This window comes from Poeciliopsis prolifica, unplaced genomic scaffold (genome assembly GCF_027474105.1).
Source record: "Poeciliopsis prolifica strain line A6 unplaced genomic scaffold, Auburn_PproV2 SCAFFOLD035, whole genome shotgun sequence".
Lineage (NCBI taxonomy): Eukaryota > Metazoa > Chordata > Actinopteri > Cyprinodontiformes > Poeciliidae > Poeciliopsis > Poeciliopsis prolifica.
The window spans coordinates 1,713,427-1,726,725 of NW_026562410.1; the positions used below are offsets into that span (position 1 = coordinate 1,713,427).

The 13,299-nt window shown below is 41.0% G+C and overlaps 1 protein-coding gene across 10 annotated transcripts in view; it reads left to right on the plus strand.

The window, feature by feature from the left end:
- ntng2b (netrin g2b) overlaps positions 1-13,299 on the plus strand; it is a 78,220-nt gene that overhangs the window by 41,700 nt on the left and 23,221 nt on the right. For 8 of the 10 annotated variants that reach the window (XM_055052552.1, XM_055052550.1, XM_055052551.1 and 5 more), the window contains 5 exons: positions 680-852; positions 2,181-2,210; positions 3,617-3,727; positions 8,959-9,045; positions 10,648-11,004. In XM_055052552.1, the coding sequence (XP_054908527.1) occupies positions 680-852; positions 2,181-2,210; positions 3,617-3,727; positions 8,959-9,045; positions 10,648-11,004 (758 nt within the window). The remainder of the gene's footprint in view (positions 1-679; positions 853-2,180; positions 2,211-3,616; positions 3,728-8,958; positions 9,046-10,647; positions 11,005-13,299) is intronic. The other 2 variants (XM_055052554.1, XM_055052555.1) reach the window with 2 other exon arrangements.

Sequence of the window (13,299 nt, forward strand, 5' to 3'; positions counted from 1 at the left end):
TTGTGTTGCATGTCTTGGACCTCATGTGGAAATCAGATTTGGACTACTCACATTTTATTTCGTAGATGCAAAAATGACAAAATCAGATACTGAAATGCCTGCATGCTTATTTACTGTTGACTGATTGACCTGTAAATCAGTAAAAGACATTCGATTAATAAATAAAAGAGCTAATTGCGAGAAAGTGCAGGTTGTTTTTTTACTTCATTCAGTGAGTGAAGTAAGAAAGGCTGCGAGTGAAATCAAGCAGAATCAGATGGAGTGGCAGCTGTACAAACTGAGAAAGCAAACATCAAAACAGCGAAAGGATGCTGCAGTTCTGTCGGTGACTTCTGAGGCAGAACTGAATATATTTGAGTCTGAAAAGTGACAGTTAACACAATGAACCAAAACATCAAAGCAGAAAATCTGAGGCCTCTGCACAAGAGGTGTGCCGCATAAAAATCTGTTATTTTTGTAGGTTTGTAGTTTTAACTGAGTAAACCGCTCAGATGTTTCTGCAAAACTAGCTGCAGTCGGATAACCAATGTCTTTCAATTTCAGGAATCTGTTTGGTTTTGCATCGTCTGTCTGTAGTTGCCCCCGATTTATTTATATTTTTATATTCCTCTGTAACTATCAGTAGGTCACAGTCTATGTTCTCACATGTGTCGACTGTTTTCTCTGATTCTTCTCCAAGGTGTAAGTGTAACCTCCATGCCTCCCAGTGCCTGCTGACTGAGGGGAACCTCCAGTGCCAGTGTGAACACAATACCACCGGGCAGGACTGCCAGCGATGCAAGAAGGGCTTCAAAGCCAAGTCCTGGAAAGCAGGTTCCTACCTGCCTGCACCAACTGGAACCCCCAACACCTGTACGTACCTGCTTCACGCATTGTGCTTATCCATTTTAGGGCGGAGGCGGTTCTGGTCAGATGTTTGTGTCCACACATCACGGGATAAAGCGGCATACATTTTGGGCTATTGATAGTTTATTTCAAGAGTTAGCATTTTCAGGGTGGAATGATTTTTAAACATAAAAATTGGGAACAAGGTATTTCTGAAGTTCAAATGATTGAACATTGTTGTACTCCGCATCAGTTGTACTACAGTAAGACAGACCGCAGCCCTCTGAAACAAAGTTCACAGTCTTGACTTAGAATTAATTTAAGCACCATTTGTTTCTGGTTCATTCAGCCTGTGAGAGAGCAAGATTTGAACCAGATATCATGAAGGATTCACATTCATTATTTTTGTCTCCTAAAATAATTTGATGTGTAAAGATTTTGAAGGACTTTTTTGCTCTGTATTGGACTGATGAAGGCGTTACTATGACTCTCAGGTCCTGAATGAAAAGTAGAAGCAGAAGAACAGGCTGAAAAGAAAGGACGGTTTGAAAGCTTACGAGGGCGCGAAGCTCTTTGGCGTTTCTGTGACCTCCTTGCAGAGAGCAGATCAGGGATGTGCAACAGCACAGCGGTGTGTGAGGAGGAAATCCTTTTGGAGAGAGTAACCAGGCACAGCAGCTAGCGATGATAAAATAATAATCTAGGGCAGCCCCTCCCCACTTTTCTGCTTTTACACTGCCACACTCTTTATGCAATAAGAGAAACACCAGCGGAGACGCACACACTTTTACATGCACCCACACTGCAGAAAATTGTCAGCTTCTCCTCCCTCATACCCCCCATTATGCTGTTGTTTCCAACTCACTTATATTAGTACTGACACACACCTTCAGACCTCACCCCTGGCCTTTTAAAACTCTTGGATCCCATTAGTGGCATTTAAAAATTTAAATGTTTGCAGCTTCTGCTTGGTTGCAATAGAAAGCAAAATGGCCATAACTTGAAAAAAACATAATGCATTAATCATTGCATGACTATATCTAAAGTTAGTTAAAAAAAAGAAGCTTTATTTGGAAAAAAAAATAAAATAATTAAAAAAGCAAATAAGATAGACACTTTGCTGGGGAGAACAAACATGAATCTGGGAAAGGGGAAAATATGGGATAAGTGGGAAGACAGCTCAGGTCCTGTAATTACTCCGGGACAGTGAGAGGTGGTCTTCTGCAACCCTTATTTTTCTTAGCAGCTTTCCCCCACCTGAGTCTGATAAATGAGCCAGAGTCAAGTCTTTAGGCAAATTGAATGCATAAATAAACAAGTTCTCATCTCCGCTTCCTTTTCTTATTCTCTTTCAGGTACAATTGCTGGTTCCCCCTCCGGTTCCAGTAAGTAATAATGCAAAGCGAAGCAGAAGATGTGCTACTGATTTCTGCCTCTCTTCCCTTCTCGCTTCTTATCCCTTTTCTGTTGCACTGAAATTTTGAAGTTAACCATCTTTCTTCTTTTTTTTTTTTTCATCTGCATCCCTTCTAAACTCCACCTCTCTCCCCTGTGATGTTCAGCTGGCTCTCTCCAGTTGCTCGTTTCTTTTTCTTTTTCTTTTTTTTTCTTTTACCCCACATCTCTACACTTGGTGAGCCCTTGGAGCTTCATTATTAATAGATCTATCTGTCGCCACTTCCTTTCATCACAGAACATCGCTCTAACCTGCACAGAAGGAATTCTTCCACATATCTGCTTTTTATATTTAGACTAATGACAGTTTGCCGCTGATGGATTGAAGGACGGAGGAACGAGAGGAGAGGAGGGGGGCTTGTGCATATGTCGGTGCATGGAGCAGCAAAACAGAGCAGCGAGAGAACAGAGGGAGCAATTGGAGATAAGGATGTGGGCATATGTTAGTTTGTTGTAATGCAGTGTGATTCAGGGTGAGGAGAGAGGGAAGGCAGGAATAAAAGGGAATTTGATTAGGGATTCTCTCTGTGGAGAGGCTCTCAGCCTCCGAGCTGTTAGACTGAAACTATCGGCAAAGTGGCAACTTCTACCCTGACAGCACTGGGCTTTCCTCCACATGGCCCGACACATGGCCCGACAGTAAGAGACGAGTGGATAAACGTAACAATCGGACCAGGCTTCAGAGCTCTACTCTAATGCGACCGCCTTTGACAATCAAGACACAACTGAATGATTTATTTGAGCAAATAATGGCGCTGATAAAATATTCTAGATGACTGTGTGGTGTTAGCTGTGGAGAACCAATTTCAAACTCACACAGATTCATTTTTAATTTGATGGCATAAAATGTGATTTTGTGTTTTGAAAAGAAACTGTCTCTGGGATTGCAATACCTGTTTTCCACCAGTAGATGTACAAAACGTCGGCGTTGATCAAATTTTTATTTTTTTTTTACCTTAATTTTTCATTTTCCTCTCACCCAATAACTTTTTTAACTTACTGTCCTCATCATGAGTTTGATGAGTCAACAACAGTGTTTTGGGGAATCTAGTGCAGAAAGTGAGAGTCGACTCATCATTTTCATTTTTAATAATCACAGGATATTCAATCCACGTGAATACATCACAGACAGTTTTCAAAAATATGGGCCATTCGTCCCCAAAACGTCAGTTGCGAACAGAGTAAAGCATCTCTGTTTTGCAAATTATCCCCATCGCTGCAGGACCGATCCGGCTTTTGTCAATGCATCATTTAATTTGTTGAAATTTGTAAAGTAAAAAAAAAAAAATCACCTCTTTACCTTCATGCTGTATTTCTTCTTTTCCTGGAAATGAAGATAGGAAACAGGGCGAGGATGACGTTGAGGCTCAAACTGAAGCAGCAGTCATCTCTGAAACTGAACGGTCGCCGGCCGTTACACACGAGCCTTTAAGTTCTCCTTTGGAAGGTGCGAAACATAGTTTAGCCATAGATAGTGATACCGAGTAGATTTTCCTTTTTACTGTAAAAAGAAGTAGCGGAAGCCTAACCCCATAATGTCACTTCAGTCCTGTGTAGTGTACACCATGCAGTAGACATGTAGTGCTAGTTACACCAACAGTTGCACACACTGCAGAAAGAAAATGTGTCTTTGTTATTTAGTCCTAAAACACCAAATCTACCTTTGCATGAAGGTCACACCAACAGAAGCCAAGTGCTTTTATGATTTTGCAACAATAAAATGCTTAAGGCTATTTTTTTCCTCTTAAGCTCCCCCTCTTTAAGATTCTGACACTTACTTCACCAATATTTCTTAAAGAAGTGCTTCAGTATTTTGGGAAACATTCGTCTCACTGTCAGAGAGCTGGAACAGATGATTGACAACGCTCTCATGTCTGTTCCTCAGATATGATGCAGCAGACAGCAGCTGTTTAGCTCATCCAGAGACCGAAAACAACAGAAAACAACAACCCTGGCCTATGAGACACCTTAGGTTAACCTTTCCTTGTTTGGCAGTCAATATGAAACATATTATGGAACATCTGAGGACATGTTTGTTGGCTTGGCACTGTGGAGAAATCATTGAGATTTCTCCTAGGAGTTGTTGTGCAGTTGTAGAGATTTGTAGAGATTTTGTTCAGATTATTAGAGTAAGTTAAAACTGGGTTAATATGTGAGCTTCAGAGGTTCTAAATGGACAATTTCAGTTCTTGGTCTATACTGACTAATATGATTAGCTTACGAAGAAATATGTTCTCAGTTTTGCACAAGTGACAGTGCCAGAAGTTTGAAAACACTCACGGCCATAAATGTCAAATAAAGGTGTTTTGTTTTTTTTAATTTTTTCTTAAGGTGAGATTATTACACCATTAATTTATCAATAAGAACTGACTTCACACATTTGAGTTTATTGTGAAGTTCCTCCGATCAACACAGGATCTTAATTATGTATGGCAGCTAAAAACTACTCCCATCCTCCTACCCTGTTAGTCTGGTTTATTGCATCTTGGGAAATTGCAGAGAAACTCCTATCTTTTGTAGCCATCAGTTTTCTCTTATCAGACATAGTAGTGCTCCTTTACATCATTTGGCTTCCTGGAAAAGACCTGGCTTTCAAGAATAGTCCATAAATTCACTTATTTTCCCATTTGGCACTATTCCAGGAATAACACGTTCAACTGCTTTATCAATTCCCAAACCAGTTTTGATCTGAGTTCGGGTATACCGTCCCGTTGAACCATCCAATCTCACCAGAACTTTCAACACACGCGTATGAAAAGAAATAGCTTTGGATGCTTCAAAACAATCTAAGTATATCAGGTTCACTGCTAACTAAGATTTTGGAGCACCATTCTTGTTGGGGGATGAAAAAGTGGCAAACTTATGGAATAAAAATCATCACACAAAATTTGAATCGTCTCTACTTCAATCAGACCAACAGGGAGGAGATTTGTTCAGCACATTTGATTCCAAATCTTCCACAAATCTCCCACTTTTTAATGGTTACAAGGCCTTTTATAGGATTTCACACCTTTTGGGGTGCATTACGATGTTTCGACCAATGATGTCCTCTCCTTCCACTTGGCTCATTTCATACTGGAGTTCCATGAACGAATCATCCACAGCTGGGAGATTCAAAGCTGTGTCATAGCTTCCATCACTTTAAGAGTTTCTGTCTCTGAAATTCACTCTGATGACTTTAAGCTGTGAAGAGTGAAAACATAAGGAGGCAAATTGATTAAGTGAACTGATTAGTTTTTGATTTGCCAGTGACTTGATACATCAACATATACACAGTAATGCACATACATTTTCGTAGCTAATATATGTAGTAAATTGTAATAATCTGCTCATTTAAGTTTGGGAGTAGGTAAAAAAAAAATAAATTAGTAGGTAGGTTTTCCAAAGTGGAAAGCTGAATTTCCTGTTTTGAAGTTTCTCTTTATTTGATAATGAAAGCACAGCGGAGTCTTAGGAGCCTCTTTTGGTGTCTGCATATATAAAAGCAACGCCCAGAACGAAGCCTACTGTAGAAAATTAAGAAATATCAGTCCAAAATATCTGACCACTTTAATAAGTGACATGAATTTTTCTCCTTCTGGATGTTTAAATGATGCAGTCACATTGTAGCAGAAACTTCCTACACATTTGTGACAAATCCAATGTGCGCTCCTGCAGACGTGCTTATAGACTCTGACAGTCGGGGTGTTTGTGTCAGTGCAGAAATCATACATAATTCATCCTCCAACTTACTGGAGGTCTTAGGCTGAACATTGACCGTTTCTCAGGCTATTTATATCCCGAACATTAATGTTAGATGTGGATTGTCCTGTCTTGAAAGCTGGGTTGTCAAAGTGTTGTGGATATTCAGACTTTATTTGTTCTGACTGACTGATCTGAAACAACCCCCGGAGAGACGAGAAAAGTTTCTGTCAGCTGCCTCGATGTATAGTAAAGTGGTCTTTAAAGCCCGTAAAGCCCAGCTTGCCTTCATACTAAATTAAAACCTGCCATCTTGGTGAGCAGCTGCACCTTTAATGCCGTGCCAAAACGGAAGTCAAAACGTGGGATGCGCTTGGATTTCCACATCAACGTGATGTCATCGGACTTTTTCTGCTCTTGAAGGAATCCATTAAGCGTGGGCGGTTTGAACGACGCAGCAGTTTTGTTGTTTGGCTGACATAAGGAGGAAACTCAAAACAGTTCAATGATTAGCAATGACTCAGGAGAATCTGACAGGAGTTTCAACTAAGGGCCTCGTGAGCCTTTGAAAGCTCATCACGAAGGACGTCGGCTTCCGACATCATGCACGTTCCAGTTAAACTTAAGTGAAATAGAAACATTTTCTGATCTTAAACTACCTAAAGAGTGTTTCGTTTTAAGTTGTATGCTTTTGCTGTACCTTTGCAACATTAATTCAAATATCACATATTGATTTTCTGATTCAGTACCTTTTTGTGTGGCGATTGCATGCACTGTGTGCTGTGCAATTATGGGTTTTTGATGGCATTTCCCCACAGTCAAAAACATGAGTCTTAGTTTAAGGAGCTTCTCTAGCTGCCCCTTATAGAAAACTTATGAAAACTAAGGTGTTTATTTGTACTCAGACCCCTTTACTCTGATATGCTCAAATAAAATCCAGGGCATCCTATTAGTTTCGGTTTGCAGGATAGGAAGTTTAGACTTTTCAGCCAAAATGCTCTTTTGGACAGAAGAGCTCCTGTATGAAACATTGTGGTGGCAGCATTATGCTGAGGGGTTTTCTTCAACAGGGATCACAAAACATTTGAACCAGAGGAGGTGTTTCATGACTCCAAACTCACAGCTGCAGCTACATTTAGACCGAAGCATATTAGTTTTCAGATAACCCAGTCAAAGTTCAGATCCAAATCCAATTGAGAATCTGGAAAATCTGGAAACTGATGTTCACAGACACCCCCAGTTAGACTCATATTGTGTAACAGACAAAATAAAAAGGTTTTTAAACATGGATATGTATGCTCAGAGAGTAAAAAAAAAAATGAAGCTAATTCTAGAAACATACATGCTACCAAATGCCTGTATTTAATATAAGTAGCTCAAAGGGTTCAGCTGTCCTTCTGGGACACCATAATGAAAAATCCCATTCAACAGTCAACTTGTACTGCTACCTTTTTAAAAATCATGGGCTTAGAGGAGTGTATTTAGGTTTTTAGCCTGACCCTGTTGTATGTAATCCCCATTTTTGTGTGTAGGTGTGAGTGCATGTGAGAGAGTGTGTGTGTGTGTGTGCATGTTTAGATTTATGGCAGGCATATGGTGCAGTTCAGTGGAACCCATAAATCATCTCCATCTCCTCTGTGTCCTCCCGGGGATCTGAGGTCTTAGGTCCCATTCTCACCAAGCACCCACCACTACTGTTTGCACATGCACACTCTACAACACACGCACACACACCAACACGCCAAGCTTTTATGCTGCTGTGCAGCTAAGGTGCTATGATGTCTATAAGTAGTTCACTTTACACCACTAATTATCTTAAATGAAAAAAAAAAACTTTCATTTCTCGTCTTTTATGAAGCTTCAAGGTATTTGACCAGAATGGAAAGTTAGAAAATAATTGTAGCATCATATTATGGATGGACATTATTTCATATCTTAATATTTTGTGGTTGGTTGGGAAGGAATAATGAAAAGCGAAGGGATTTGTTGTTTGTTTCATGTTATGACTGCTCCCTGCCCAGATGTATCTATGAAATCCTTACAGCAAACAGTATGTATTGGACAGCCATGTCATAGTACTCGCATTCTTTGTCTTATCTCTGCCCCAGTTACATCAGTGAGCACGCTCAGAGGATTAGCGATCTATTGGCAACAGAGTCTGATCCACCGGGCGCGCAGCTCATTGGTCAGTCTGGACAGATGGGTGGAGGCATGGTGAGGGGGGTTTCAGGTCATCATGACCCAATGCTTGAACCCTGTCATAAATCTACAAGCCCCGACCACATGACCTTCACGTGACCACCGTTTTATTTTTCATCCAAAATCTGGAACTTAACAAGAGCTTCAAAATGCACGGTCACGTGGTCAGGCACGTGCGGGAAAGTGTGCGAACACGGGCTGGCGTTCACGCTGCTCTCCTCAAATCCTTGAATTTTCACAAAACTCAACCTCGGCTCCGGTTATCGACTGATTGAACCATGGCTTGAAAATCATGTGACACATTAACAACATCCATGCTGTTTGACTTCCATTAAGATTTTGTGCAGATGCTAACAGATCCTGAATCACGATGGCTTCATTACTGCGAAGCCAAATCAGCGTCTCACACTCTTGTAACAAATGATGAGAATGCTAAGACTGACAAGTGACATTTAGGCATTATTTACACTTTCTTAGATGATTTTAGAAGCAGTGATAAATGATCTCATTATATGCAAATCCATTTGTGAAGAGGACACCTAGACGTGTGTAAGCACATGAACAGAGGGGATGCGTTTGGCGCCGTGTGTGTGCAGTAGGTGTGCGTGTGCTTGTGTGTGTGTGCCAGAAAGACTGTCATCATGGGACTGTTAGTGAGTCCATTTGGACAGATGGGTGCATTTCTACAGGATTATGATGGATATCAGTTCAGACTGTTGATGGCGTCCATGAGAAAGCAATGGTGCTGTCAGATGGATACGAACAAAACTTTTATTTTACCTTTTTCTGTACATGCAGAGGATTCGGACCTCAAAGGCCCCTATGCTGAGGTTGGAAACTCACTTTTGAGTTCTCTAAACCCTCATCATCTTGATAAAAGTGAAGGTAGGCACAGCGCATAGAACCTGCCCCAGATAATTTAGCTGTGCTTTAGTGTTTTTCTACTACAATAGATAATTGCACCCTCTAAAAATTGCTGGGTTAAAAATAACTTAATTTAGGTGGTAGAGTGGAGCTCAAAGTTATTCCTACACCTTACAGAGTCAGATTTAAGATCATTTTTATTTTTTACAAAGAATCTAAAGTATAGGGTGATGGGAAGAGGGCTTTTCATTCTTGAAAACTTGGAGCTTTTAAATATCGCCAGAACATTTAAAAAAGTGACCAGAGATAATAAGAAGGATTTTATTGCTTTGAAAACGATAAGCCAGCAGTTTTTGGTGTGTGTATGTGTGTGCGTGTGAGTTTTGTGATCTGCAGAAATATTAGTGAATGTAGAACATGTAACCTGCTTGCTCAATCGTTTTTTGCCCCGTCCTCTTAGTTTGCCCACTAGCCATTTGAGCTTTGTGTTCTGAAAACTTACGAAGAACAAAAAAACTTCCTGAAAGATTTTCAGGCATAAAATTATAGTGTTATCAAACACTCTTATAACCAGTGAGTAAGGTCACTTTTGTCTCTTCTCTCTTTCAAACCATGCAGCGTATTTAGTGTAGCAACTCCAATGTATGTACAAAACAGAATATGGTAGTAATTTAGAATTAATCTTTGTTATGTCAGTCCTGTAATGGAAGACGAGCGTCATTATCGGATTAGATTCTGTTACAGACGCCATTATCTAGATGCAACTTAAGTTACACGGTGTGAAGAGGAAATTCTTGATCGATCTGGCTGGCACTGACAGAAGAAACAAAAACTTCTGAGAAACGTCTATCCAAATTAACAACCAAAAAGAAAAACTGCAGTCATAAACAAATATTCTATGGTAATAAAGAGATATGATTAAAAAAAAGAGACACACATTTTTAGAATTGCTAATGATATGAGATGTGCTACCTTTAACAGAAAAAGAAATGTATTTTTTTAGCAGTATTTTTGAGATGAGAGAAATGTGGCATATGTAAAGTGCAAAATATTAAAGAAGTAAATAAAAACATAGATAAAGTAGTTCTGTATCTGAAAGCTTATTTGTGAGGACATATACGTTTGTATTTTCAATGACAAATACCTATCAATACAATCATTAAGTCAGTAGAAAACAGTGATGCCTCCTGAAAAAGAGAATGTACGGATACAAATGATGTTATTCATTGGTTCTCGGCATAGTGAGAATTTAAGCATAGACAGTCTAGTATATGACTGGGTAACAACGCAATGAATGATATTGTAATTTTTTTTATTTATAAACCAGGTCAACAATGGTCACACCCCCAAAACGCACAATGTTGGAAAGCTGAACAGTACTTCCAGCAGTGAAAGGGTCGTGGAACAGCTTTTGAATTTAGCCTATCTCAGCAGTGTGAAATCACACTTTCATTGTGCGTTCTCACTTTTTGCGTGTGTGTGTGCGCGAGTGTGAATTAGCAAAAGAAAAGCTCGGCTTTCTTCAGACAAACAATCTGAGGCAGCATCTCTTATGCTAATGCCTTAGCTTGCTCATTCCTCATTGCATTTACATTCTCTGTCCTCCTGCACCTGATTCAACAGACAGCAGAGCTCCGGCGCCAGAAAGCAGATTTACAGAGGGCTCAGTCCCTCAAACGCACCACGCGTTATCCACCCTCACTTCATCGGAGCCTCCGCTGGTACCGATGGGACAATCTGACACGCTTCCTGTCAGAACAGAGCTCCATCCTCCTTCGTTGTCGTCTCCGCAGGGGGAGAAGGGAGTTTCCCCGCCGAGGGAGTTCACTCGTTCAGAAACAGTCCCCGAGCTTTCACATCTGTCCCACCCTGTTCCAGAAGGTTCCTCTCATCACTCTGTCCCTAATCATCATCATCAGCATCATTACATAGAAGAGCCTACCGTAAAAGTTCAGCATCATTCAAGCCTAACTGATGGAGGTAAGGCACATCATTGACTAGATTAGTCAAAATCTGACTTGGGGGGTCATTTTCCAACCAGGCTGCTTTATTTTGGGATTATTTTCTATGTAATCCTGCATCATCTCACATGTCAGAGGGAATTGTTGAGTTCACTGAGATTTCCTTATTGAGGGTATGAGGCTGAGCGCGCGTACTGATGAGGGAAAGTTTAATGTGCGATATAGGGAAGTCTTTGAAGGAATGACTACAGTTGGCATTGTGTTTGCATCATTCAGAGACATTTAGGGGATTGAGGAACATCAGCCACAGGATCAGAGCCGAGAAAAGACACAAAGACAAAGCAGACAGAATCGGGGCAAAGCCCAACTTAACCTCACCTAGCTGCAGCACATTACAAACTACAGCGTCTCCAGCATTAATGTACAAACTCTGAAAGCATAAATAAAGACGTACTGTATTGTTAGAGGTAACTGTGTGTTGGTTTATGTATGATGTCAGCGTGCCTGCGAGGGGGCAGATGAAGAGCTTCATCACTGTCTATCCTTACAAAGCCCCACCGACTCTCTCACAGCCCTTCGCTTTCAGTCGCTGCAGAATGAGCAAGAACCTGGAATGCCTCGGCTGCCAACGTCTGATGTCAGACAGTTTTGGGGCTGAGCTGACTGAGATTAATACCGAGAATCATTCTGCCCCCGAGGCAGCGCAGGTTACCGAGATCAAATTCATTTACGCTCTCCGCTGCGCAACGGCAGCCCCCGAAACAACCCGTGATTCAGAATCCCGCTTCGCCACAGCGAGCGAGTGTGACAGATGTGTGAGAAGGCGGGTCTGGTTGGGCCAGAGGAGGACACAGTCAGAGGGACGTAGGCAGGGTAAACTTTGATGAGATGCAACGATGGCATGATGCCAGTTGTGTGAAACGGTTCTGGGTTCTGTGAGAACAGCAGCCGACGTCCTGTCTCACCGGAGCCCCAGGGAAAGTAGGGAAGAGAGAGAGAGAGAAGGAGGGGGGCGAAAGAGCGAGTGGGCGGGAGGTAGCCTGGAGGGGGATGCACCGCAGGGGAGCAGGATGCTTGCTGAATCCCCCCATCTGAAAAAGCACCCGCTCTAAACACCTCACGGGGGGAAACACAGATGGAGGCATGCAGCTCCGTAGTCTCTAGCAGGCCGGCAATCATTAGTCCCTCAATGATGTTCATGGTGTGGTCACTCACTTTGATTAGTTATTCACATTTTTGTTAGCAATCATCTCTTTGAGGAAGACTGTGGCAGTTTAACTTAATGAACCATGCTTTTATTGATGAAAATACCTGATCTACATTTAAATCTGGCCAGCAGCAGTCTGACCAAGAGTTTATATTGTATTTCATCTGATACAAAAAGAGTTATAACATATAGTGCATACACTATATGTACTGCGCTCTAATATCTAGTTACATGTCCTTTAGCAAGTAGCAAAGTAATAACACACTGCTTGTGTCTGTCAAGCGCAATTATTCTGGCTGGAAATTCGATCTGTCTTCTTACAAGAAAGGTAGAGTCCCATTAAATTTGCTGGTTTCCTGACATTTAAGCTTTGCTTTCAACCATTTCCAGTAGAGTCGAAGGTGAGGACACTACAGAAGTGCAATGATAGTCTGCTTTAGCAGTTCCAAAGCCATGTTCATGTGCATTTCAAATCATTGTCTTGTTGGAAAATTCAGTCGTATTCAACAGTCTTATCTGTTGAATTGAGCTGAATTTGAAAATCGTCTCTCTTCTGTATTTTACCCACTGATGTCTTTTACTGCACCAGTGTCATTGGCAGCAAAAACATTTCCAAGTCTTACCTTGACTCTTCCAAACACACATTTTATTCTTAGAAAAATGTTCTCTGAACACAGAGCAAGAAAGCATTTGATTTCAACATTTAGGCAGCTTCACGTTTCAGATGCGATAGAAGGTGTCTACTTTGGACAGATCTTTCTTTCATGATCACGATGCTGATGTCATACACCTCAGTTATATTTTTATACAGGCAAAAGCCGAGGCGGTTCCTGGATTGATCTTGAACATCATAATGAGTAAAAATGTGCCACAGCTGGGTGATTCAAAAGAATAATTACCTCAAGCACATATTGAAGCTGGTTTGGAATGGCTAAAGCTGGCTAATGTTAAGCTTTTTTAATTGTTCACCTCAGCCTTGTTGGAGATTTATGACTTTTGCTTGAAAGCAAAGGCTGTGCCAGGAAGCTACCACACAAGCTTTATTATTTCTGATAAGAAGAGTGGTCAAATATTCAGCCAGACATGTACCACAACCTTGTTAATTCC